The following is a 27,969-nucleotide window of genomic DNA, read 5'->3' as shown; positions in this document are numbered from 1 at the left end:
CACTTCAATCTTGAGTGGTATCCCCTCTTCTCCATGCCTAATCATTTTTAAATTGCATATCAGGGCAGGGGACATGCTCTGGCAATGAGATCTGGGGAACAGTCTCCCCAGTGGAAAGAGTGGGAAGCCCGGGTTTTAGCACAGACAGTCAGTTGAAGGTTTTGGAACTAATGTGTAGTCACAAGCGACCTGATTTTTGGAGAGGGTGAGGGATGGGTGGTGTTTCAAGTCGCAATTTTCCAACCCAGCAACACTAGTACAAGCCAGGTGCCCCATCCTCATGCACAATATCCACAGGCGTTGATAAGCACATTTTAAATGTTTTATTTGCAGTCATAAGGGCTGGACATTTTTTTCTTTAAAAACCTGATTATTTATTTGTTTCACCACAGTGCATAGGAGCAGCTCTATATTTAGGTTCTGGAACAAAATTCTGCAGCAAGGGGTGGGAGTGGGGTGGATTCGGCTGTTAATGCCACAGCCACAAAATTGCAGACAACCTGCAGAACACCCCCGCTTTGCTGAGGGAAACAGAAAGGATGGGAGCAAATGGACATTTTCCACTTCTAACTTTGCTTATTTTATTATACTCCATTTCAAATTAAGTAAACTGGGAATTTATAATCCAGGAACTGCAATTTCAATGTAGATACCCTGTCAGTACTGCTAACTCATACAAGGAGCAGATTAATTCCTCAGTTGATTCTCTTGTGATGTAGTTTTATACTGAACCCAGGTATTTTACACTCTACCTAAATTAATAATTATTTACACCTGCCTTATGCTGGGATTAACTCTTTGATACTTGCTCCTAGAAGAATAAATGACATTGAAAATAAAGCGAGTCGTGACAGGAGAAATACAGCACATGTGATAACTCAGATTCTAACTGGGGCAGGTATAAGGAATTCAGCCATGGAGCTATCTTAGTCATAGGATTTTTTAATGGGTATATGTCAGGGGTAGCCAAACCACAGCTCGTGAGCCACATGCAGCTCTTCTACAATTAAAGTGCAGCCCATGGAGCCCCCGACACCCTCCTATTCTCTGCCTACCAGATTGGAGGCAGGGAGAGCTTAGGCCTTCTGCGCTGTAGTGGGGAGAGGGCTTCTGCCCTTCAGCCAGGTGGTAGGGCTAGGGGTTTCGGCCTCACAGGGCACGCTGGCCAGGGCTCGGAGCTTCAGCAGAAGCACAGGTGCGCTGCATCTCTCAAACTACTGAAGATTGTCGTATACAGCTCAGAGGGTCAGTAAGTTTGGCTACCCTGGCATATGTATATGTCAGAGCTATTATAGTGTAATGCATTAAGAATGAAACTAAATGGGCAATAGTAACGTATTGATAGTTCTGTGAGGGTGACTATATCAAAAAGCAGACCTCTGATGTAATTACAGTCACTAGAGCCTTGGGCAGATACAAAATTTGTATCTGTATCCGATCTGTGGTCTGCAAACATGATCTGCAGTCTGCAAACATGATCTGCAGATATCAAGCAGATACCAAGTGGATATCCGCAGATTTTCAGGGCTCTGGGTATAAAATTTGGATCCGTATCTATCCGCAAGCATGGTCGATATTCATGGATGCAGATATACGCAGATTTGCAGTGCTAGGACAGTGTTATCAACAGACTTTCCCACAGGCCCCAATCTCACCCCATTTTCACTTGTGTTGTAAGACTCAGAGTTTAGGAAACTCAGTTACACTTTATTCCTCTGCATTTCAAGTAAGAAAAAACCACATCATCCCAATTCTGTCTCACATGTCCAGTTCAGGACATTGCAAACCCAAACCACTCCACCAGTGCTCCTGAATGTATCAGTTTTCTTAACTAGAATACGGTTAAGAATAAATCAGAAACTGCAGCAAACAAAAGAAAGATGGTTCTAGATAAAAAGGAAAAGCAAAATAAGAAAGGTAAATGTAAGAGCTTAACAGAGAATATTCAGTTTGCTGAAAGTAATAGTCAAATCCAGTTAATTCAATACAATAATCAACCTGATCGCTATGAGTGAATCTTCTGTTCAGGGAAGCTGAGTTAGTTACCAGTTTTAATAACTCCCCCTATGGTCTAGGAGGTCAGACTTCAAAGATTTGACATCTATATAGCCAGGTTTGGGAGTTTTGCATTAAATCACTCCCTACAGGCTTGAAGAACGCATGAAAACACATGCCTGCATCGATACAAAGTACTATGAACATTCTGCAGATTCATGTGCATGATCTCTCTCAGTATAATGGTCTTTGAAGATATGCCTATGTTCATCATCTGTGTCACAACTCCCAAGCAACTGTGCCCTCCAGAACCATCCTCTCTGGTTCCCATCCTCCCTGCTGCTATCTCTTGACCCCAGGCATACATTGGAGCCAAAGCCCAGATTCTCAAAAGCTATTTATGCTCCTGACGTCTATTGATTTCAACAGAAATTAGGAGCCTCACTACCTTTGAGGAACCGGGTCCAAACACAGCCATCGTTAATGGGAAAAGGCCAGGGTATTATTCACCATGGCTAGGTTGGAGCCAGGCTTTTTTTATACAGAGTTTTCCTCTGGTGTGAGTTCTCTGATGTCGAACAAGGTTTGAACTCCGGGTCATGCTCTTCCCACAGTGGGAGCACTGATAGAGTTTCTCTCCTGTGTGGGTTCTCTGGTGGGCAATAAGGTTTGAGCTCCGACTGAATCCTTTCCCGCACTCGGGACATTTATAGGGCTTCTCTCCTGTGTGGATTCTCTGATGTGTAATAAGGTCTGAGCTCTGACAGAAGCTTTTCCCACAGTCCAGGCACTTGTAGGGTTTCTCTCCCTTGTGGAACCTCTGATGTCTAATGAGGTGCGACATCTGACTGAAGCTTTTCTCACAGTCGGGGCATTGGTAAGGTGCCTCTCCAGTGTGGGATCGATGATGTGCAACAAGGTGTGAGATTCTATTGAGGCTTTTCCCACACTCAGAGCATGTGTAGGATTTCTCCCCTGTATGGGTTCTCTGGTGTGTAATAAGGTCTGAGCTCTGACAGAAGCTTTTCCCACACTCCAGACACTTATAAGGCTTCTCTCCTGTGTGGAACCTTTGATGTCTAACAAGGTGAGACATTTGACTGAAGCTTTTCTCACAGTCCGGGCATTTGTAAGGCATCTCTCTACTGTTCACAGTAAGGTGTGAAACCCCCCGGAGGCTTTTCCCAGAGTCGGGACACTTATATGGCTTCTGGCCCGTGTGCGATTTCAGATGATTAATAAGCTGTGAGTTGCGACGGAAGTTTTTCTTGCAGTCGGGGCATTTATAGGGCTTCTCACCAGTGTGGATTCTCTCATGTGTAGTAAGGTGGGATCTCTGACTAAAACTTTTCCCACAGTCCAGACATTTATAGGGTTTTTCTCCTGTATGGATTCTCTCATGGGCAGTAAGGTGTGATCTCCAACTAAAGGCTTTCCCACATTCAGCACACCCGTAGGATCTCTCCCCCATGTGGGCTCTGAGCTGGCTCGTGGTTTCATTAAGAACATTGAAACCTCCCTGGTAGGCACTAGATTTTTCCTCTCTCTCCCCTTTGTGGTTTCCCTCCTCCCTCTCTGATATGTGCTGACTCTGCTCAGGACTCTGGGAAACATTTCCTTTGGCTCTTTCTGAAAATGTCCCATTTTGGTCCACTTGCTCAGGATCTTCTGGAGGAGAACCTGTAAGATAATAGGGCAATAAGTAGTAGCCAACACGGGATTTGTCAAGAACAAATCATGCCAAAACAACCTAATTTTTTTTTTGGACAGGGTTACTGGCCTTGTGAATAGGGGGAAAGCAGTAGATGTGATATATCTTGATTTTAGTAAGGCTTTTGACACAGTTCCACGTGATATTTTCATAAGCAAACTAGGGAAATGTGGTCTAGATGAAATTTCTATAAGGTGGGTGCATAATTGATTGAAAGATCATATTCAAAGGAGTAGTTATCAATGGCTCACTGTCAAACTGGGGGATGTATCTAGTGGAGTCCTGCATGGATCTGTCCTGGGTGCAGTACTATTCAACATTTTCATTAATGACTTGGATAATGGAATGGAAAGTATGCTTATAAAATTTAGGGATGACACCAAGCTGGGTGGGAGTGGGGGCATGTACTTTGCAGGACAGGTTTAGAATTCAAAATTACCTTAATGAATTGGTCTCAAATCAGCTAGATGAAATTCAGTAAAGACGGGAGTGGAGGGAAATAATCAAATGCACAGATACAAAAATGGGGAATAACTGACTTCAGCGGTACTGCTGCCTAGAGGATCTGGGTGTTATAAGGGAATCACAAATTCAGTACGACCCAGCAATGTCATGCAGTTGCAAAAAAAAAAAAAAAAAAAAAAAAAAAAGCTAAAATCATTTTGGGGTATATTAACAGGAGTGTCCTAAGACAGACACAGCAAGTAATTGAGCACTGGTAAGGCCTCAGTTGGAGTGTTATGTCCAGTTATTAGGTGCCTCACTTTAAGAAAGATGGCATGGACATAAAAATGCAAATAGGCTTGGAATCGCAGTAACTGTTTGGGCACCTAAAAATTAAATGCCGAGACGCTGAACATCATAATGCCTGACTTACGTGCCTAAGCTCCGAAACAATTCATGGGGAGAGACAGGTGCCTTAGACTGCAGTTGACAAAACCCAGCATGGTAGGTAGGGAGCTAGCTATGCTACCCAAAGTGTGAAGCCTCACCCCTCTCACAGAGATAGGCACCTAAGTCCAGGTTGCAGAGCAGTGCCGGGAACCATCTTTGCAGTTGGGTTCCTATGCCATTTTTGCAAGAGGCAGGTGGAGGGGTGGGAGGAGCTCCTCATAACTTTTAGCCCAGGTTCCAGTCCCCCTGCTCCAAGTGACTTTTTAAATTATTTATCCACGGTGCAACAGCTTCCACAAGAGTGAGGGACTATCACATAGCTCAGTGGTTAGAGCACTCACCTGAGATCTCCTTGCAAATCCCTTCTCTGCTTCAGATGGAAGGGCCCTTGAACCGGGTCTTTCCTATGTCCCAAGTGAATACCCTAAGGCTAAGTACACTGGACTAAGATTTTTAGTGAGGTTCTCCTCTCCCCCACCACTGACTGTTTTGTGTAAAGTTGCCTGAGGGGCCTGATCCGGTAGGCGGCCTCTGAGCACGATGACTGGCTCAACACCTGCACACAACTGAGGCAGCTCCATGCCAGTCTTTCCCTGGTTTGTAAGTCACTCTGGGGCTTAGGTGGGAAATAAGTATCCAGATTCTTAGAGGGAGGCAGCAGTGTGCACACCCAGAGGAAGAAACGTAGGTGCGTAAGGAACTTTGCCTGCCAAACGTAGGCACTGAGTGAGTGCGCGGGAGTTTGGTGCATCGCAGTGGAGCGTAATATAAGAATTTAGGTGCCTAAACTCTTTTGGGGTATCCAGGCAGACATGGGCAAATTGGAGAGTCAAGAGGGGAAACACAAAAATGATCAAAGGTTTTAAAAAAAAACTTGCCCTGCGAGGAAAGGTTGAAGAGAAAGAGGAAAAACTTGGAGATGGGCCCTGTTAACAGTCGTTAAATACGTTAAGGGCTGTTATAAAGCGGGCCACCTGCTTCGAGCCAGCAGCCTTATAAAAAGGCAGCCAGTTGCAAACTGAGTGAGCAGCGAACAGAGGACAGGCAAAACAGAGGGAGTTTGCCTGCGGGGAGTTCGTTCAGTGTTTTTTGCCTTTCAGGCTCCTGTGAGCAACATCTGAGGAGCCTCTCCGAAGGAAGACATGGAAAGTGAACGGTCAGCTGATGTGACCTGCTCAGAATGTGCCATGTTTGTCTTTCTCCCAGAGGACAGAAGTGACTTCGCCTGTATGAAGTGCAAGCTGGTCTGCATACTGGAAGAGAAGGTTAAAGGACTAGAGAACCAAGTATCAACCCTGTGTTGCATCAGAAAAAAATGAAGGTTTTCTGGATAGAAGTCAGTGTTTAGTTCTGGAAGTACACCATGATGAAGAATCAGAGAGGGCAGTGCAGAACGGGGAAGAATATTGGCAGCGTGTGACCTCCAGAGGAAGAAAGAGGAGAAGCTGTGAACCCCCAATACACAGATAGAGATGTGAAACCGTTTTCAGGCTCTCTGCACAGGTACTACTGCGGAGAAGGATTTGGAAGAGCCCTCTGGGGAAAGGAATCAGAAGGAGACCCCATCGGCCGGAAGGCATGGGATGCATTGTCCTAGGGATGGGGGGGGTTCCATGATCACCACTCCCAAGAGGAGGAGATGAGTAGTGGTGGTCAAGGACTCCCTCCTAAGAGGAACGGAGTCATCCATCTGCCGACCAGACCAGGAGACTCGAGAAGTATGCTGCTTGCCTGGAGCTAGAATCCAGGATGTGACGGAGCGTTTGTCAAGACTGAACAAGACCTCGGACAGCTACCCCTTCCTACTTCTCCACGTGGGCACCAATGATACTGCCAAGAATGACCTTGAGTGGATCACTGCAGACTACGTGGCTCTGGGAAGAAGGATAAAGGAGTTTGAGGTGCAAGTCGTGTTCTCATCCATCCTCCCTGTTGAAGGAAAAGGCCCAGGTAGGGACTGTCGAATTGTGGAGGTGAATGCATGGTTACACAGGTGGTGTCAGAAAGAGGGCTTTGGATTCTTCAACCAAGGGGTGCTGTTTCAGGAAGGATTGCTAGGAAGAGATTTGCTAACCTAGTGAGGAGGGCTTTAAACTAGGTTTGCCGGGGGATGGTGACCTAAGCCCAGAGGTAACTGGAAGAGTGGGATACTGGGAGGAAACACAAGGGAGGAGGGTACAAGATGGGAAGCCTCCTCATTCATACTGAGGAAGTAGGGTAATTGGCTAGTTATCTTAGGTGCATGTACACGAACGCAAGAAGCCTGGGAAACAAGCAGGAAGAACTGGAAGTCCTGGCACAATCAAGGAACTATGATGTGTTTGGAATAACAGAAACTTGGTGGGGCAGTTCACATGACTGGAGCACTGTCATGGATGGGTATAAACTGTTCAGGAAGGACAGGTAGGGGAGGAAAGGTGGAGGAGTTGCACTGAGTCAACAGTGTGCCCTTGTTGCCAAGAAGGCCAATGGCATTTTGGGATGTATAAGTAGGGGCATTGCCAGCAGATCGAGGGACGTGATCGTTCCCCTCTATTCGACATTGGTGAGGCCTCATCTGGAGTACTGTGTCCAGTTTTGGGCCCCACACTACAAGAAGGATGTGGAAAAATTGGAAAACGTCCAGCGGAGGGCAACAAAAATGATTAGGGGACTGGAACACATGAGTTATGAGGAGAGGCTGAGGGAACTGGGGATGTTTAGTCTACGGAAGAGAAGAATGAGGGGGGATTTGATAGCTGCTTTCAACTACCTGAAAGGGGGTTCCAAAGAGGATGGTTCTAGACTGTTCTCAGTGGTAGCAGATGACAGAACAAGGAGTAATGGTCTCAAGTTGCAGTGGGGGAAGTTTAGGTTGGATATTAGGAAAAACTTTTTTACTATGAGGGTGGTGAAACACTGGAATGAGTTACCTAGGTAGGTGGTGGAATCTCTTTCCTTAGAAGTTTTTAAGGTCAGGCTTGACAAAGCCCTGGCTGGGATGATTTAATTGGGGATCGGTCCTGCTTTGAGCAGGGGGTTGGACTAGATGACCTCCTGAAGTCCCTTCCAACTCTGATATTCTATGATTGTATGTAAGACAGCGGTATGATTGCTCAGAGCTCCAGTTTGAAACTGGAGAAAAGCCTGTTGAGAGTCTCTGGGTTAAGTTTAGAGGCGAGAGCAACAAGGGTGATGTTGTGGTGGGTGTGTGCTATAGACAAGCGGATCAGAAAGATGACATAGATGAGGCTTTCTTTGGACAACTAACTAAAGTTTCCAGATCACAGGCCCTGGTTCTAATGAGGGACTTCAATCACCCCGACATCTGCCGGGAGAGCAATATAGCAATGCATAGACAATCCAGAAAGTTTTTGGAGAGTGTTGGGGACAACTTCCTGGTACAAGTGCTGGAGGAACAGACTAGGGACTGTGCTCCTCTTGACCTGCTGCTTACAAACAGGGAAGAATTGGTAGGGGAAGTAGAAGTGGGTGGCAACCTAGGCAGCAGTGACCATGAGATGGCTGAGTTCAGGATCCTGACAAAAAGGAAGAAAGGAGAGTAGCAAAATACATACCCTGGACTTCAGAAAAGCAGACTTAGACTTCCTTAGGGAACTGATGGGCAGGATCCCCTGGGAGGCTAATATGAGGGGGAAAGGAGTCCAGGAGAGTTGGCTGTATTTTAAAGAAACTTTATTGAGGACGCAGGAACAAACCATCCCAAAGTGCAGAAAGAATAGCAAATATGGCAGGCGACCAGCTTGGCTTAACAGTGAAATCTTCGGGGAGCTTAAACTCAAAAAGGAAGCTTACAAGAAGTGGATATTTGGACAGATGATTAGAGAGAAGTATAAAAATATTGCTCGAGAATGCAGGGGTGTAATCAGGAAGGCCAAGGCACAATTGGAGTTGCAGCTAGCAAGGGATGTGAAGGGTAACAAGAAGGGTTTCTACAGGTATGTTAGCAACAAGAAGAAGGTCAGGGAAAGTGTGGGACTCTTTCTGAATGGGGGAGGCAACATAGTGACAGATGATGTGGAAAAAGCTGAAGTACTCAATACTTTTTTTGCCTCAGTCTTCACCGACAAGGTCAGGTCCCAGACTGCTGCACTGGGCAATACAGTATGGGGAGGAGGTGAGCAGCCCTCAGTGGTGAAAGAACAGGTTCAGGACTATTTAGAAAAGCTGGACATGCACAAGTCCATGGGTCCGGATCTAATGCATCCAAGGGTGCTGAGGGAGTTGGCTGATGTGATTGCAGAGCCATTGGCCATTATCTTTGAAAACTCGTGGCGATCTGGGGAGGTCCCGGACGATTGGAAAAAGGCAAATATAGTGCCCATATTTAAAAAAGGGAAGAAAGAGAACCAAGTGAATTACAGACTCGCTTCAGTCCCCGGCAAAATCATGGAGCAAGTCCTCAAGGAATCCATTTTGAAGCACTTGGAGGAGAGGAAGGTGATCAGGAACAGTCAACATGGATTCACCAAGGGCAAGTCATGCCTGACCAACCTGATTGCCTTCTGTGATAAGATAACTGGCACTGTGGATATGGGGAAAGCTGTGGATGTGATATATCTTGACTTTGGCAAAGCTTTTAATATGGTCTCCCACAGTATTCTTGCCAGCAAGTTAAAAAAGTATGGATTGGATGGACTATAAGGTGGATAGAAAGCTCGCTAGATTGTCGGGCTCAACGGCCGGTGATCAACAGCTCCGATATCTAGTTGGCAGCCGGTATCAAGTGGAGTGCCCTAGGAGTCGGTCCTGCGGACGGTTTTGTTCAACATCATTATCAATAATCTGGATGATGGGATTCATTGCACCCTCAGAAATTTTGCAGATGTCACTAAGCTGGGGGGAGAGGTAGATATGCTGGAGGGTAGGGGTAGGGATAGGGTCCAGAGTGACCTAGACAAATTGGAGGATTGGGCCAAAAGAAATCTGACGAGGTTCAACAAGGACAAGTGCAGAGTTCTGCACTTAGGAAGGAAGAATCCCAAGCACCGCTACAGGCTGGAGACCAAGTGTCTAGGCAGCAGTTCTGCAGAAAAGGACCTGGGGAATTACAGTGGATGAGAAGCTAGATAGGAGTCAACAGTGTGCCCTCGTTGCCAAGAAGGCCAATGGCATATTGGGCTGTGTTAGTAGGAGCATTGCCAGCAGATCAAGGAAGTGATTATTTCCCTCTATTCGGCACTGGTGAAGTCACACCTGGAGTACTGCGTCCAGTTTTGGTCCCCCCACTACAGAAGGGATGTGGACAAATTAGAGAGAGTCCAGCGGAGGGCAACAAAAATGATTAGGGGGCTGGGGCACATGGCTTACGAGGAGAGGCAGAGGGAGCTGAGGTTATTTAGTCTACAAAAGAGAAGAGTGAGGGGAGATTTGATAGCAGCCTTCAATTATCTGAAGGGGGGTTCCAAAGAGGATGGAACTAGGCTGTTCTCAGTGGTGGCAGATGACAGAACAAGAAGCAATGGTCTCAAGTTTCAGTGGGGGAGGTCTAGGTTGGATATCAGGAAACACTATTTCACTAGGAGGGTGGTGAAGCACTGGAATGGGTTATCTAGGGAGGTGGTGGAATCTCCATCCTTAGAGGTTTTTAAGGCTCGGCTTGACAAAGCCCTGGCTGGGATGATTTAGTGGGCGTTGGTCCTGCTTTGAGCAGGGGATTGGACTGGATGACCTCCTGAGGTCTCTTCCAACCCTAATATTCTCTGATTGTTCTCCCTGTCCAGTGAGGGCAGGATAAGTCATTGGCTTAATCTGCAGCACTGGAGATTAAGGTTAGGTTTTAGGTGAAAGTTTTCAATGATAAGGAACAGGCTTCCAAGGGAGGTAGTGGAATCCCCATCACTGGAGGTTTTTAAGCACAGGTTAGACAAACACCTTTAAGAGATGGTGTAGGTGTACTTGTCCTGCCTCAACGTGAGGGGCTGGACTGGAGGATTTCTTGAGGTCCCTTCCAGCCTTGCATTTCTGTGAATTCTCCATCTTGCTCACTGTCCAATCTCCTGCTGGGACAGAGAGAATCCAGACAGGAGTTGTTCCATGTGCTGGGGGAAAGGGAATGCAGAAAGGGGAAAGGCAAAGGTAGTAACTAATCCAATTAACTGCAGAGCAGATAAAAATAAATAATGAGACAATTCCTCCTTCCAATCACTCCCCAAACCTTCCCCAGAGGACAGAGAACTGGGGATCAATTCTAGCTCCACATCCCATCCACACACTCAGGGGAGTGGGAGGTACCACCAGGTGTGCTGGAAAGCCATGAGTGACAACTGCCATAAGGATCCTGAATGGGATGGGAGGAGGCAGAACTGGGGTTTTGTGGGAATCCCAGCATTTTACTTTACCCACCAATCTTTTCTGACTCAGTTTATCTGGTTCCACACCTGGGCAGCTGTGTTTCAGGATCTCCCTCTCCTCAGAGCCTCGGAGATCCAGCTCCTCCAACTCTTCTCTTCGTTCCATCTGCGAGATCACGTTAGGTTTGGGAATTGGACACACTAAGAAAAGAAAACGGGACATCGATATTTGTGGAGTATTCATTACGAGAAGTGTTCCATGATTATTAACGCAGGCCATTTTAACACATGCAAATCTCTGGGCCAGCTCTCCATTGAATCAGAGCTGCAGGCCACTCTGCTAATGGGAGAATTTAACTATCCACATCTCTGCTGGCGACAAATTCTGCCACACATTCACCACGAACATGGTTTCCCAGCCCACCCAGAAGGGGGATGAGTTTGAATTCAAAGTCAGGCATTGTGGGATATGTTGAGGAGGAGGAGGAAGGACTTGTCCATCTACACAGTCAAGGGGGCTAAGGGGAGAGATTTTACAAAGCTACCATGGGGGGAGAGGGGGAGAAGGAGTGTCCTGGAGGGAAGACAATTAATAAATTAGAAGCAAAAGACAATATATAAATGGCCAAAACATTGACCTGCTTTATAAAGTCTCTCCCATACTCCATCTCCGTGAGCAATCTGCGGATGTAGCACTGGTTCAGACAGTGCTTAGGTTGCTGTAACTTGCATCGGCCAGGGGGTGTCTTTTTCACATCGCTGAGTGACGTTAAGTGAGATTGACTTATGCAGTAGTTCCAGAGTAACAGCTGTGTTAGTCTGTATTCGCAAAAAGAAAAGGAGTACTTGTGGCACCTTAGAGACTAACCAATTTATTTGAGCATAAGCTTTCGTGAGCTGGCCCACCTTGATTATCATATACATTGTAAGGAGAGTGATCACTTTAGATAAGCTATTGCCAGCAGGAGAGTGGGGTTGGGGGAGGTATTTTTTCATGCTTTGTGTGTATAAAAGATCTTCTACACTTTCCACAGTATGCATCCGATGAAGTGAGCTGTAGCTCGTGAAAGCTTATGCTCAAATAAACTGGTTAGTCTCTAAGGTGCCACAAGTACTTCTTTTCTTTATGCAGTAGTGTAGACCTGTGCTAAATCCTTTTAAACCCACCATGTCTGATAGAACCAACATGTCCTTGGGGACATAAAATCATCTCTGTGGATTATCTCCAGGGGAAGGGAGAGCAGTAACGAGGGTAGATTTTTAAATGAAGAAATAACACACACACACTTCTCTTTGTAGTGTTAAAAATGGCTATCTGTCTTAATTTGCTACCAGCAGCAGTTACTGATACATAAGGTATTGTAAAAAAAACTGCCAACTAATGCAATTTGCTATCACTAGCAGTTACTGATATTAAACTGCTATCTGCCCTAATCTGCTACTGGAATATGGGTAGTGAATTGTAACCAGTAGCAGTTACTGATACTTAAGGTTGTTCTTATTTGCTAACTTGTCCTAATTTGCTACCTCTCACCTTTCCCCTTCTAGTACAGAAGAAAAAGTTAGAATTAAAAATTCCAAATTAGAAATCACAGTAAAAAAACATAGCAAGTGCAATACTAGAAACCCAGATGTCATTGCTAAAACTACTAGCAAATACTAACATGCATACTTTCATTATTTGTTATTAAAATATAATACAAATAGCACAATGACATGCCTCCCAGCAGATAAGACAAACTGGTTAACTGCTATGAGACTCCATACAGTCAGATACACTGATAAGGGATTCTTTGTTTCTGAAGGGGTGTACGTAAAATATTTCACTGACTCAAGTCTCCTGCAGCACCTCAGCAGGTTACATCAGGAGCTGCAGTGACTGGGCTTTGGGATGCCTGCGCCTTTACAAACCCAGCCCTGGGAAGCCCATGTGGAGAGGTGCTGTCCTGTGGGAGGGGAAATAAAGTCCCTCTCCCCCCGCCCCCCATCTTTTGCGAGCACTGGTGTCTCAGTCCACCGGGGTAACTGTTACCCCCTGTGCCTCTGCCGGGGTTTTATCCGCTGTCACCCTCTGGCAGCGCCTCACCCCTGGGCATAACTCTGTCTCTCCCCCCCCCCCCCCATCTCTGCTTTTGCCCTTCAGCACCTATCCTAACCCTGCCTCCAGCAACTTGACCCTCCTGACCAGTCAATTTCGGGCCCCTCCTCAGACCCTGACCACCCTCCTCCTCCGATTTGCCCATTTTCAACCCCTGTCAAAAGTAGTGCGCAGAATCTGAGGCCAAGTAAGGACAGGGTGAAGGCAGATGCACCCTAAGTAGCACATTAAGACAGAGAGCAGTTTTTCACACTACACATGCCCTGCCCCAAAGAGACAAAAGGGGGGACCCTCCCACTGCCACCCTGAAACTTCCTCCTCCTCCCCCGAATTCTCTGCGTTTAGCTCTTGGAGCAAAGCTCTGGCAGCAGCTGATGGCCAAGCAAAGGCAGGGGCTTCATTACCGTTCGCTCAGATCTGCACTGCAGATTCAGCCACAAGAGATCTGAGCCTCCCTTTACTGCAGAGTCACTTCCCTACCTGGCCCCAGCCCTTTCGCCCGGGTCTCCCCCGTCACCTGCAGGCTCCAGCTCAGGAGCTGGTGTCGGCAGAGCCCGGGGCTGGGTCCAGCCACCGCAGAAAGTCCCCTCCGCCCCACCCCGCTGGGCGCAGAGCGGTGTTAATGCAGGTCTCTCCTCTACACAGACCCGGATAGGGAGCAGCAGTACTGCCGGTGCACAGCGAATGACCCAGGAAGCTCAGCCATTTACATGCTGAGCAGAGAGAGAGAGAGCAAGCGAGCACCATCCCGTCCTCTGTTAGCAATAATCAGAGCCCTCTGGTGGCAGGAGATAGCCCCTCGTTTCCCCCACTGTACAGTAGAACCTCACAGTTACCAACACCAGAGCTAGGAACTGACTGGTAACCACACACCTCATTTGGAACTGGAAGTAGGCAATCAAACAGCAACAAACAAACATTGCACCCTCTGCAAGTTTGCAGATGACACTAAACCGGGAGGAGTGGTAGATACGCTGGAAGGCAGGGATAGGATACAGAGGGACCTAGACAAATTAGTGGATTGGGCCAAAAGAAATCTGATGAGGTTCAACAAGGACAAGTGTAGAGTCCTGCACTTAGGACGGAAGAATCCCATGCACCACTACAGACTAGGGACCGAGTGGTGAGGCAGCAGTTCTGCGGAAAAAGACCTAGGGGTTACAGTGGACGAGAAGCTGGATATGAGTCAATAGTGTGCCCTTGTTGCCAGGGCCGGATGAACTTTTTGTGGGCCAAACATATTTGTGGGTCCCCCGGGGAATGATTGTAAAAGGGGCTGGGGGTAAAAGCACAGTGGGGCAGAAGCTAGGGTTGGTCCCTGGAGCAAGGGAGGGGCCAGGGATAAACTGCAAGCGCAGCAGGGCTGGGGTGGGGGTAAACAAGGTCCCTGCCCCCCACTCCTGCCCACATAGAGCGGGTACTTACCTGGTTCTAGCCCATTCTCTTCGTCTCTCTCTGCACTGAGCTGCCCCTCCTCCCGCAGCATCAGGACCGGTTCTCTTCCAGCCCTCTGGGGTGGGTGCTGGGAGTGGGAGGAGCAGAGGCTAATGTGGTTACTCCTATAACCAGACTTTTAGTTTCCAGTCAGCACTGGTAACAGGACACGCAGGTCATGACCAGGTCATTCTCTTTAGTCCTGCAGTCAGTCCTACTGAACCCTCTTATGGTGAGCAGGCAGGCGATACGGATTGCTAGCAGTTGTATTGTACCATCTTCTGCCGGGCAGGCAAGAGATGAGGATGGCTAGCAGTCATATTGTACCATCTTCTGCCGAGCAGCCATGAGATGTGGATGGCATGCAGTCCTTCTGCACCGTCTGCTGCCAGCCAAAGATGGTGGGACCGCATAGTGTTGCATGTCTGGGACGATTCCCAGTGGCTGCGAAAACTTTCGCATGCATAAGGGCACTTTCATGGAACTTTGTGACTTGCTTTCCCCTGCCCTGAAGCGCATGAATACCAAAATGAGAGCAGCCCTCACAGTTGAGAAGCGAGTGGCGATAGCCCTGTGGAAGCTTGCAACGCCAGACAGCTATCGGTCAGTTGGGAATCAATTTGGAGTGGGCAAATCTACTGTGGGGGCTGCTGTGATGCAAGTAGCCCACGCAATCAAAGATCTGCTGATATCAAGGGTAGTGACCCTAAGAAATGTGCAGGTCATAGTGGATGGCTTTGCTGCAATGGGATTCCCTAACTGTGGTGGGGCCATAGACGGAACCCATATCCCTATCTTGGCACCGGAGCACCAAGCTGGCGAGTACATAAACCGCAAGGGGTACTTTTCAATAGTGCTGCAAGCTCTGGTGGATCACAAGGGACGTTTCACCAACATCAACGTGGGATGGCCGGGAAAGGTGCATGACGCTCGCATCTTCAGGAACTCTGGTCTGTTTCAAAAGCTGCAGGAAGGGACTTTATTCCCAGACCAGAAAATAACTGTTGGGGATGTTGAAATGCCTATATGTATCCTTGGGGACCCAGCCTACCCCTTAATGCCATGGCTCATGAAGCCGTACACAGGCAGCCTGGACAGTAGTCAGGAGCTGTTCAACTACAGGCTGAGCAAGTGCAGAATGGTGGTAGAATGTGCATTTGGATGTTTAAAGGCACGCTGGCGCAGTTTACTGACTCGCTTAGACCTCAGCGAAACCAATATTCCCACTGTTATTACTGCTTGCTGTGTGCTCCACAATATCTGTGAGAGTAAGGGGGAGACGTTTATGGCGGGGTGGGAGGTTGAGGCAAATCGCCTGGCTGCTGGTTACGCGCAGCCAGACACCAGGGCGGTTAGAAAAGCACAGGAGGGCGCGGTACGCAACAGAGAAGCTTTGAAAATCAGTTTCATGACTGGCCAGGCTACGGTGTGAAAGTTCTCTTTGTTTCTCCTTGATGAAACCCCCCGCCCCTTGGTTCACTCTACTTCCCTGTAAGCTAACCACCCTCCCCTCCTCCCTTCGATCATTGCTTGCAGAGGCAATAAAGTCATTGTTGCTTCACATTCATGCATTCTTTATTCATTCATCACACAAATAGGGGGATGACTACCAAGGTAGCCCAGGAGGGGTGGTGAAGGAGGGAAGGAAAATGCCACACAGCACTTTAAACGTTTACAACTTTAAAATTTATTGAATGCCAGCCTTCTGATTTTTGGGCAATCCTCTGTGGCGGAGTGGCTGGTTGGCCGGTGGCCCCCCCACCGCGTTCTTGGGCGTCTGGGTGTGGAGGCTATGGAACTTGGGGAGGAGGGCGGTTGGTTACACAGGGGCTGTAGTGGCAGTCTGTAGGCTCCAGCTGCCTTTGCTGCAGCTCAACCATACACTGGAGCATACTGGTTTGGTCCTCCAGCAGCCTCAGCATTGAATCCTGCCTCCTCTCATCACGCTGCCGCCACATTTGAGCTTCAGCCCTGTCTTCAGCCCACCACTTACTGTCTTCGGCTCGCCACCTCTCCTCCCGGTCATTTTGTGCTTTCCTGCACTCTGACATTATTTGCCTCCATGCATTCGTCTGTGCTCTGTCAGTGTGGGAGGACAGCATGAGCTCAGAGAACATTTCATCACGAGTTTGGTTTTTTTTCTTTCTAATCTTCACTAGCCTCTGGGAAGGAGAAGATCCTGTGATCATTGAAACACATGCAGCTGGTGGAGAAAAAAAAAGGACAGCAGTATTTAAAAAGACAAATTTTATAAAACAGTGGCTACACTCTTTCAGGGTAAACCTTGCTGTTAACATTACATACATAGCACATGTGCTTTCGTTACAAGGTCGCATTTTGCATCCCCCCACCACGTGGCTACCCCCTCAATCCTCCCCCCTCCCCGTGGCTAACAGCGGGGAACATTTCTGTTCAGCCACAGGCAAACAGCCCAGCAGGAACGGGCTCCTGTGAGTGTCCCCTGAAGAAAAGCATCCTATTTCAACCAGTTGACCATGAATGATATCTCACTCTCCTGAGGATAACACAGAGAGATAAAGAACGGATGTTGTTTGAACGCCAGCAAACATACACTGCAACGCTTTGTTGTACAATGATTCCCGAGTACGTGTTACTGGCCTGGAGTGGTAAAGTGTCCTACCATGAAGGACGCAATAAGGCTGCCCTCCCCAGAAACCTTTTGCAAAGGCTTTGGGAGTACATCCAGGAGAGCCGCGAATGCCAGGGCAAAGTAATCCTTTCACATGTATAGTATTTTAAAAGGTACACTCACCGGAGGTCCCTTCTCCGCCTGCCGGGTCCAGGAGGCAGCCTTGGGTGGGTTCAGGGGGTACTGGCTCCAGGTCCAGGGTGAGAAACAGTTCCTGGCTGTTGGGAAAACCAGTTTCTCCGCTTGCTTGCTGTGAGCTGTCTACAACCTCATCATCATCATCATCTTCTTCGTCCCCAAAACCTGCTTCCGTGTTGCCTCCATCTCCATTGAAGGAGTCAAACAACATGGCTGGGGTAATGGTGGCTGAACCCCCTAAAATGGCATGCAGCTCATCACAGAAGCGGCATGTTTGGGGCTCTGACCCGGAGCGGCCATTCGCCTCTCTGGTTTTCTGGTAGGCTTGCCTCAGCTCCTTAAGTTTCACACGGCACTGCTTCTGGTCTCTGTTATGGCCTCTGTCCTTCATGCCCTGGGAGATTTTGACAAAGGTTTTGGCATTTCGAAAACTGGAACGGAGTTCTGATAGCACGGATTCCTCTCCCCAACAGCGATCAGATCCCGTACCTCCTGTTCAGTCCATGCTGGAGCTCTTTTGCGATTCTGGGACTCCATCATGGTCACCTGTGCTGATGAGCTCTGCATGGTCACCTACAGCTTGCCACGCTGGGCAAACAGGAAATGAGATTCAAAAGTTCGCAGTTCTTTTCCTGTCTACCTGGCCAGAACATCTGAGTTGAGAGTGCTGTCCAGAGCGGTCACAATGGAGCACTCTGGGATAGCTCCCGGAGGCCAATACCGTCGAATTGTGTCCACAGTACCCCAAATTCAAGCCGGCAAGGCTGATTTAAGCGCTAATCCACTTGTCAGGGGTGGAGTAAGGAAATCGATTTTAAGAGCCCTTTAAGGCGAAAAAAAGGGCTTCATCATGTGGACGGGTGCAGCTTTACATCGATTTAACGCTGCTAAATTTGACCTAAAGTCCTAGTGTAGACCAGGGCTAAAAGTGGGAGGGCTAAGCCTTAATGGGGGGTGGGGGAAGCAAGCGGTGGGTGGGCTAGGGAGTGGAGAGGAGCTAGTGGGCAGGGCCATGTCTGCTGTACTGCCCAGGTAGGTTGGAGACTGTGGGGATCAGCTGACACAGTATCCCCAGCACAGGTAACATGACAGCCAGTGGTGGATTTAGAGTCAGTGCGGCCCTGTGCTCAGCTTCATTTTTGGGGCCCCTCCTTGGGACCCAACCAAGAAAAAGAACATTCTCTCTGATCTCCCCCCGCCCCAGTTTTTCATTCTTTTTTTCTTCATCCTCCTCCTATAAGTAATAGCAAGTAAATGACAATAAAGTGACGTACCTTGATTGTTCTTGATTGTTCTTGTAGTCTAACTTATTTTTCCACAGACCACTTGAAAATCACGGAGGATCTCAATGGACACTTAATGATCTTTCCAAATATTGTAAAAAAAGTTGGAGTGCGGGGGCTGGCCAGGAGCTAGGCTGAGGGAGGGGGCTCAGGGTTGGGGCAGGAGGTTGGGGTGTGGAGCGCTTACCTGGGGCAGCTCCTGTTTGGTGTGAGGGGTGCAGGTGGGAATGGTGGGCGGGGGGTGCAGGAGTTCCCATTTAGAATCATAGAATCATAGAATATCAAAGTTGGAAGGGACCTCAGGAGGTCATCTAGTCCAACCCCCTGCTCAAAGCAGGTGCTCAGGGTGGGGGTGAGGATGTGGGGGGGGGTGCAGGAGTCAGAGCATGGAGTGTGGGGGGGCTGGGTATGTGTGTGGGGTGAAAGAGTCAGGGCAGGGGGCTGGGGACGTATGAGGGGGTGCAGGGGCAGGACAGGGGGCTGGTGGTGTGTGAGGGGGGTGCAGGAGTCAGGGCTGGGGAGTTGAGAGGGCGATGCAGGGTTCAGGGTGGGCAGAGGGCTAGGGTTGTGGGGGTGCTCACGGCAGGGAGCTGGAGGGAGTATGCCCCGATTCCAGCCCTTTCCCCAGGGCCCCACCCCTGCCTCTTCTCCTCCTCCCCCGCCCCCGGAGCTCCGCTCTTCCCCCTCCCTCCTGCCGGCAAACAGCTGATCGGCAGCAGGGAGGGGGGAGGGGAGGGAACGTAGCACCCTCCGGGGAAGAGGTGGGGGAGAAACTTGGCTGCCAGTAGAGCCTGTCCTGCTGGAGCAGGAGCTCCAGGAGCCGGCAGCACCAAGCTTCTGCCTCCGCAAGAGAGAGCAGTGGGGGCGGGAGGGGGGGGAGAAGAGCAGACCAGGGCCCCTTTGGACCGTGGGCCCGGCGCCATGGTAAATCCGGTACTGCTTGTTGCAAAGAACGGCGTTTTGGGCTGTATAAGTAGGAGCATTGCCAGCAGATCGAGGGACGTGATCATTCCCCTCTATTCAGCATTGGTGAGGCCTCATCTGGAGTACTGCGTCCAGTTTTGGATGTGGAAAAATTGGAAAGAGTCCAGGGGAGGGCAACAAAAATGATTAGGGGGCTGAAGCACATGACTTATGAGAAGAGGCTGAGGGAACTGGGATTATTTAGTATGCAGAAGAGAAGAATAAGGGGTGATTTGAAAGCTGCTTTCAACTACCTGAAAGGGGGTTCCAAAGAGGATGGATCTAGACTGTTCTCAGTGGTAGCAGATGACAGAACAAGAAGTAATGGTCTCAAATGGCAGTGGAGGAGGTTTAGGTTGGATATTAGGAAAAACTTTTTCACAGGAGGGTGGTGAAGCACTGGAATGGGTTACTTAGAGAGGAGATGGAATCTTCTTCCTTAGGTTTTTAAGGTCAGGCTTGACAAAGCCCTGGCTGGGATGATTCAGTTGGGATTGGTCCTGCTTTGAGCAAGGGGTTGGACTAGATGACCTTCTGAGGTCCCTTCCAACCCTGATATTCTATGATTCTATTATGGGTATGTCTACACTACGAAATTAAGTCGATTTTATAGAAGTTGATTTTTAGAAAATCGATCTATACAGTCAATTGCATATGTCCACACTAAGCGCATTAAGTCGGCGGAGTGCGTCCTCACTACCATGGCTAGCATCAACTTACGGAGCAGTGCACTGTGGGTAGCTATCTCACAGTTCCCGCAGTCTCCGCCACCCATTGGAATTCTGGGTTAAGCTCCCAATGCCTGATGGGGCAAAAACATTGTCACTGGTGGTTTTGGGTACATGTCATCAGTCGCCCCTCCCTCCGTGAAAGCAATGGCAGACAATTGTTTTGCGCCTTTTTTCCATGCAGACGCCATACCATGGCAAGCATGGAGCCCGCTCAGCTCAGCTCACTGTGACCGCTGCTGTTGTGTCCTGGGTGCTGCTGTCAGCAGACAGTGCAGTACGACTACTAACCCTCATCATCCACCGCTTCTGCTGCAACTCTGCTCTCCTGCTCTCCTGGTGCCATGAATCCACCTCGCAGGTCCTCTCGTCGTTCTTTATAAATATCTATTCTCGTGGCATCCGTCATCATCCACCGTTTCTGCTGGAACTCTGTTCTCCTGGTGCCATGAAGCCACCTCGCAGGTCCTCTCGTCATTCTTTATAAATATCTATTCTCGTGGTATCCGTTGTCATCCACCGCTTCCGCTGCAACTCTGCTCTTCTGCTCTCCTGCAGACGCCATACCACGGCAAGCATGGAGCCCGCTCAGCTCACCACTGCTGTTGTGAGCATTGTAAACACCTCGTGCATTATCCTGCAGTATATGCAAAACTGGGCTAAGAGACGCCAGCACGAGGACAATTTTAATGAGGACATGGACACAGACGTTCCTGAAAGCATGGGCTGTGGCAATTGGGACATCATAGAATCATAGAATATCAGGATTGGAAGGGACCTCAGGAGGTCATCTAGTCCAACCTCCTGCTCAAAGCAGGACCAATCCCCAACTAAATCATCCCAGCCCGGGCTTTGTCAAGCCTGACCTTAAAAACTTCTAAGGAAGGAGATTCCACCACCTCCCGAGGTAACGCATTCCAGTGTTTTACCACCCTCCTAGTGAAAAAGTTTTTCCTAATATCCAACCTAAACCTCCCCCACTGCAACTTGAGACCATTACTCCTTGTTCTGTCATCAGCTACCACTGAGAACAGTCTAGATCCATCCTCTTTGGAACCCCCTTTCAGGGAGTTGAAAGCAGCTATCAAATCCCCCCTCATTCTTCTCTTCTGCAGACTAAACAATCTCAGTTCCCTCAGCCTCTCCTCATAAGTCATGTGTTCCAGTCCCCTAATCATTTTTGTTGCCCTCTGCTGGACTCTTTCCAGTTTTTCCTCATCCTTCTTGCAGTGTGGTGCCCAAAACTGGACACAGTGCTCCAGATGAGGCCTCACCAATGTCAAATAGAGGGGAACGATCACGTCCCTTGATCTGCTCGCTATGCCCCTACTTATACATCCCAAAATGCCATTGGCCTTCTTGGCAACAACAGCACACTGTTGACTCATTTCCAGCTTCTCGTCCACGGTAACCCCTAGGTCCTTTTCTGCAGAAGTGCTACCTAGCCATTCGGTTCCTAGTCTGTAGTGGTGAATGGGATTCTTCTGTCCTAAGTGCAGGACTCTGCACTTGTCCTTGTTGAACCTCATCAGATTTCTTTTGGCCCAATCCTCTAATTTGTCTAGGTCCCTCTGTATCCTATCCCTACCCTCCAGCGTATCTACCTCTCCTCCCAGTTTAGTGTCATCTGCAAACTTGCTGAGGGTGCAATCCACACCATCCTCCAGATCATTAATGAAGATATTGAACAAAACTGGCCCGAGGACCGACCCTTGGGGCACTCCACTTGATACCGGCTGCCAACTAGACATGGAGCCATTGATTGCCACCCGTTGAGCCTGACAATCTAGCCAGCTTTCTATCCACCTTATAGTCCATTCATCCAGCCCATACTTCTTTAACTTGCTGGCAAGAACACTGTGGAAGACCGTGTGAAAAGCTTTGCTAAAGTCAAGGATCAACACGTCCACTGCTTTTCCCTCATCCACAGAGACAGTTATCTCATCATAGAAGGCAATTAGATTACTCAGGCATGACTTTCCCTTGGTGAATCCATGCTGACTGTTCCTGATCACTTTCCTCTCCTCGAAGTGCTTCAGAATTGATTTCTTGAGGACCTGCTCCATGATTTTTCCGGGGACTGAGGTGAGGCTGACTGGCCTGTAGCTACCCAGATCCTCCTTCTTCCCTTTTTTAAAGATGGGCACTCCATTAGCCTTTTTCCAGTCATCCGGGACCTCCCCCGATCGCCATGAGTTTTCAAAGATAATGGCCAATGGCTCTGCAATCACATCCGCCAACTCCTTTAGCACTCTCAGATGCAGCGCATCCGGCCCCATGGACTTGTGCTCGTCCAGTTTTTCTAAATAATCCTGAATCACTTCTTTCTCCACAGAGAGCTGGTCACCTCCTCCCCATGCTGTGCTGCCCAGTGCAGTAGTCTGGGAACTGACCTTGTTCGTGAAAACAGAGGCAAAAAAAGCATTGAGTATATTAGCTTTTTCCATATCCTCTATCACTAGGTTGCCTCCCTCATTCATTAAGGGGCCCACACTTTCCTTGACTTTCTTCTTGTTGCCAACATACCTGAAGAAACCCTTCTTGTTACTCTGAACATCTCTTGCTAGCTGCAACTCCAGGTGTGATTTTGCCTTCATGATTTCACTCCTGCATGCCCGAGCAATATTTTTATACTCTTCCCTGGTCATTTGTCCAATCTTCCACTTCTTGTAAGCTTCTTTTTTGTGTTTAAGATCAGCAAGGATTTCACTGTTAAGCCAAGCTGGTCGCCTGCCATATTTACTATTCTTTCTACACATCGGGATGGTTTGTCCCTGCAACCTCAATAAGGATTCTTTAAAATACAGCCAGCTCTCCTGGACTCCTTTCCCCGTCATGTTATTCTCCCAGGGGATCCTTCCCATCAGTTCCCTGAGGTTGTCAAAGTCTGCTTTTCTGAAGTCCAGGGTCTGTATTCTGCTGCTTTGCTTTCTTCCTTGTGTCAGGATCCTGAACTCGACCATCTCATGGTCACTGCCTCCCAGGTTCCCATCACTCTTGCTTCCCCTACTAATTCTTCCCTGTTTGTGAGCAGCAGGTCAAGAAGAGCTCTGCCCCTAGTTGGTTCCTCCAGCACTTGCACCAGGAAATTATCCCCTACATTTTCCAAAAACTTCCTGTATTGTCTGTGCACCGCTGTATTGCTCTCCCAGCAGATATCAGGGTGATTGAAGTCTCCCATGAGAACCAGGGCCTGCGATCTAGTAACTTCTGTTAGTTGCCAGAAGAAAGCTTCGTCCACCTCATCCCCCTGGTCCAGTGGTCTATAGCAGACTCCCACCACGACATCACCCTTGGTGCTCACACTTCTAAACTTAATCCAGAGACACTCAGGTTTTTCTGCAGTTTCATACCGGAGCTCTGAGCAGTCATCCTGCTCTCTTACATACAATGCAACTCCCCCACCTTTTCTGCCCTGCCTGTCCTTCCTGAACAGTTTATATCCATCCATGACAGTACTCCAGTCATGTGAGTTATCCCACCAAGTCTCTGTTATTCCAATCACATCATAATTCCTTGACTGTGCCAGGACTTCCAGTTCTCCCTGCTTGTTTCCCAGGCTTCTTGCATTTGTGTATAGGCACTTGAGATAACTTGCTGTTTGTCCTGCTTTCTTAGTATGGGGCAGGGGCCCTCCCCTCTCGCTCTCTCCTGACTAGTGCATCGGAGTTCAAAGCGCTGTCCAGAGCTGTCACAATGGAGCACTCTGGGATAGCTCCCGGAGGCCAATACCATCAATTTGCGTCCACACTACCCCAAATTCGACCCAGCAAGGTCGATTTTAGTGCTACTCCCCTTGCCGGGGAGGAGTACAGAAGTTGATTTTAAGAGCCCTTTAAGTCGATGGAACGGGGTTGGTTGTGTGGACGCATTCATTTTAAAATTGACCTAACATGGCTAAATTCGACCTAACACCGTAGTGTAACCTAACCAGGCCTATGATTCTAAATACAGGACAGTACTGTGTTAAATGTAAACTATTAAAAAAAATAAAGGGTAAGCAGCATTTTTCTTCTGCATAGTAAAGTGTCAAAGCTGCATTAATCCAATGTTCAGTTGTAAACTTTGGAAAGAACAGCCATAACGTTTTCTTCAGAGTTACAAACATTTCAGAAAGAAGAAAAGGAGTACTTGTGGCACCTTAGAGACGAACAAATTTATTAGAGCATAAGCTTCCGTGAGCTACAGCTCACTTCATCCGATGCATCCGATGAAGTGAGCTGTAGCTGACGAAAGCTTATGCTCTAATAAATTGGTTAGTCTCTAAGGTGCCACAAGTACTCCTTTTCTTTTTATGGATACAGACTAACACGGCCGCTACTCTGAAACCAAACATTTCAGAGTTACCAACAAACTCCCTTCCTGAGGGGTTCCTAACTATGAGGTTCTACTGTATTCAGCTCCCCATAAAATGGAAACCACCCCTCTTGAAACTTTGCCCGGGCACGAGACACAAACAGGAGCAAGCACCTCGGAATCCTGAACCAACTTCCAGGTGGAATTTCTATGGGGCAGCAGAATGAAGAGAGGCTTCAGCTTGGAAATCCTAAAGATCAAATCATGAGATCAAGGGATTTTTGCCTAATAGAAAACTGAAGATATAACACTGCCCGACCTCCCTGGACACTTTATTCTTGAGGGTTCCCCCTCGCCCCCCACCATCACATTGGTGCCTAGCAGATTTTAATCCAATGAGGGTAGGGGAAATGTTCTGTCAGTAAGATCTGTGGAGCTGCGGGACAGCCTCCCCAGGGGAAAGATTGGGAAGTGATTTGGGTTTTAGTATGGACAGTCAGTGGATGATTTTGGAACTCATGCCTGCTGGAGTTTTCCTATGCTATTGGTATCAATTGTCTAGTCCTTGGAGTTCTCATTGTCTCTCTAGATCCTCCAGTGATATGGGTCAGTTTCAACCTGTTCTTCAACAATCTATTCATTCCACCCAACAGCTAGGTGACACGCTCACCTCCTGTCCTCTGAGCTGCCCTTTTGCACCCAATGGATAGCAATGCAAAGCATAGAGGGAAACTGAGGCATGCACAGACATCATAAAAATATCACAGAAAACTCCTACTTTGTCACAGAAGCCCTGAGCTCTGCTCATCTGTGGAAGAGAATTTGCAAGGTCTCTGAACTCCGAACCATCACTAGCATTCCAAATTTTTCCTTGCAGCTATCATAGATCTTATTAGTGAAACTCCAGTCCCTTTCCATATTACCAGCAGGGGCTCCAGAGGTGGTTGGCCCAGGGCCTAGCTTTCTCCACTTTCTGAAACCTTTGGGCAGCCCTCCCAACAGTGAACAGCTCTAAGTAAGTAGGGAAGATTAATTCAGGTGCTGAGGAAAAGTGGGGACACGTCACTGGAGGGAGCATGGAATCTGGTCCAAGCATCTTTCTCTCAGTCTCTATGGATGGGGGATTAGGGATGGGAAGGCAGACTTCCATTCAGGTGAGTTCACCTCCTTAGACTTCCACTAAGTGAATTCTCCTCTCCCAAGCTTAACTGTGGACTATGCGGTCCTTTGGAAAACAGATTATGACCTGCATTGTGTTGTGTTGCAAGATGCACATGTCCCCTCCTCCTACACTGTGTATGCGGGGTCCTCTCCTCCCATTCTTGGTCTGTTCAAGGGATCACATATTTCCTTCTTTCTGTCATTCTCCATCAGCGAAATGAAGGTTATTAAAAAAGAAAATAAATGGCAAGTGTTTGAATCTGGGGTGTTGGCTTGATAATTTTCAGTGCAATGAAGTGTACATTTGAAAAGTGATACGAAAGTTGGGCAGTAAGGCTGTAATTTCTGTGTAGTCACATTATGGAGCTGTGGCACTGGGCATGTATGTACTCTGTGCAATGTAAACATAATATTTGATATTTCTTTTGGGAGGCTGTTTGCCAATGTTTTAGTAGAGTTGGGCAAACTTTTTTCAATTAATTTTATTTTTGTTGAAAAATTGCATTTTGCGGAACATGACACCATTTGTCAAATTCAAGTTGGCTAATGGTTCCAGTTGAAAAATAAGTTTTTGAAAGAATCAGAATGTTTCATTTTGATTTTTTTATTCAAAATGATGTTTTGATACAAAATTTGGTCAATTAAAAACAAACAAACAAACCCAAACACATACAAATCAGAAAGACACCTGAAACAGCTGAATCAAAATGGAAAACTTAATAAAAAAGTTGTTTAAAAAAAAAACCAAAATTTTTTTAAGTTGATTTGAAATATTTTGGTTGATTCAAAATGAAACATTTCTGAGTTCTTTATTTGACCTATCTTTTTCTTTCTTAGTTTTCAGTTCATCACCCTCACCAAAAAATCCATTATTCATTCAGTTCTGTGGCTTAGCTGTACATTTCCCTGTTTTTTTTGTTACAGAGCATATACTTACCTAGTTCACTCTGATTTTAGAGATATGGCCATAACCATATGTAAAATGGGGAATGCGGCACGAAGTGCTAACATCTTTAGAACAGGAATGAATTTACTTGTGCCTCCTGCAGAAGATATACTTTAAGTAACTTACAATATATTTGTTTGGATTTAAAGTGAATATGGACTCATACACCAGGCTGATCAGTGTGTGTTGTTCATGTGTGAATAGTTTTGTGCATCTTTTCCAAAAGGGATTTTAGATTGTGGAGTACAGTCCTCAGATGGCTTAGTAGTTAGCATACCCTGATTCCAGTCTCTTGCATCCCAGCAGGAAGGGCCTTCCATCTACTTTCTAACCCTTATTTGTGGCTTATCCTCACATAAGGGTTTTCAATGTCCTTACTCTCCTTTCTAGAGGGTTATGCCCCTTCTGCAACGAGGATAGTTAGTAGCTGAGCTGGAGCCCTCCTGCTCCACCAGGCTTTGACCCAGGGCCTTACGAGAGACCACAAAGTCAAGCATTCTGGAGTGCCCCGCAGGTGTTGCCCTCCTGGGTCACTTCCTACCCTCCATTTCCCCCAAAATCTCCAAGTCCAATATAAGACCTGGCCTACGCTACAGGGTTAGGTCGAAGTAAGCTGCCTGGCGTTGACCTAGGTGTGAAAGTGTCTTCACTTAAATCTGGCTCCCACTGACATAAGTGACAGGTTTCAGAGTAACAGCCGTGTTAGTCTGTATTCGCAAAAAGAAAAGGAGTACTTGTGGCACCTTAGAGACTAACCAATTTATTTGAGCATGAGCTTTCGTGAGCTACAGCTCACTTCATTGGATGCATACCGTGGAAACTGCAGCAGACTTTATATACTTTATATATACATGATCTCTGTATATGATCTTTATATACTTTATATATTCATGATCTCTGTGTGTATATAAAGTCTGCTGCAGTTTCCATGGTATGCATCCGATGAAGTGAGCTGTAGCTCACGAAAGCTCATGCTCAAATAAATTGGTTAGTCTCTAAGGTGCCACAAGTACTGACATAAGTGCTTCTCTAGGCCCACTTTAGTAACATCACTTCCCCGAGCGGCGTTGAATGTTGAGGATCCCCCTCTGCATGTAGCTGGACCCTTGATTAAAATTAGCCAAAACACTGTGGGCCCCAACAGTGCAAGGAGAAACGGGTGTCACAACAAAACAGTGTGTGTGGAAATGTTTGTGGAATACCATTGTGGGATGTAGTGTAGTAGTAGCCATGTCGGTCCCAGGATACTAGAGAGACAAGGTCAGGGAGGTGATATCTTTTATTGGACCAACTTCGGTCAGTGAGAGAGAGGCAAGCTTTCTCCATGTGGTTCAAAAGCTCATCTTTCTCACTAAGAGAAGTTGGTCCAATAAAAAATA

The 27,969-nt window shown here is 47.5% G+C and overlaps 2 protein-coding genes across 2 annotated transcripts in view; both read right to left on the bottom strand.

Annotated features, from left to right (window-relative positions):
• Positions 1–308: 308 nt before the first annotated feature.
• LOC125621813 (uncharacterized) overlaps positions 309–27,969 on the bottom strand; it is a 51,438-nt gene continuing 23,777 nt past the window's right edge. The window contains exons 6-8 of the mRNA XM_075119713.1: positions 13,509–13,689; positions 10,981–11,094; positions 309–3,675 (exon numbers count right to left, since the gene is read on the bottom strand). Of these exons, the coding sequence (XP_074975814.1) occupies positions 2,498–3,675; positions 10,981–11,094; positions 13,509–13,689 (1,473 nt within the window). The 3' untranslated portion in view covers positions 309–2,497. The remainder of the gene's footprint in view (positions 3,676–10,980; positions 11,095–13,508; positions 13,690–27,969) is intronic.
• LOC125621835 (uncharacterized) lies at positions 16,089–21,011 on the bottom strand. Its single transcript, XM_075119407.1, has 2 exons — positions 17,199–21,011; positions 16,089–16,628 (listed from the first exon to the last, which is right to left on the bottom strand). The coding sequence occupies exons 1-2, from the start codon at positions 17,602–17,604 to the stop codon at positions 16,216–16,218; spliced, it is 819 nt and encodes a 272-aa protein (XP_074975508.1). The 5' UTR covers positions 17,605–21,011; the 3' UTR covers positions 16,089–16,215.

This window comes from Caretta caretta, chromosome 14 (genome assembly GCF_965140235.1).
Source record: "Caretta caretta isolate rCarCar2 chromosome 14, rCarCar1.hap1, whole genome shotgun sequence".
Taxonomy (NCBI): domain Eukaryota; kingdom Metazoa; phylum Chordata; order Testudines; family Cheloniidae; genus Caretta; species Caretta caretta.
The sequence above is the reverse complement of the archived record's forward strand: the minus strand, read 5'-3'. Positions and strand labels throughout refer to the sequence as shown.

Coding starts and splice junctions, on each gene's coding strand:
- LOC125621835 (XM_075119407.1), bottom strand. CDS start 17,604: ATGAAGGACAGAGGCCATAACAGAGACCAGAAGCAGTGCCGTGTGAAA. Junction 16,629..17,198: donor AGGCGGAGAAGGGACCTCCG/GTGAGTGTACCT, acceptor TTTCTCCACCAG/CTGCATGTGTTTCAATGATC.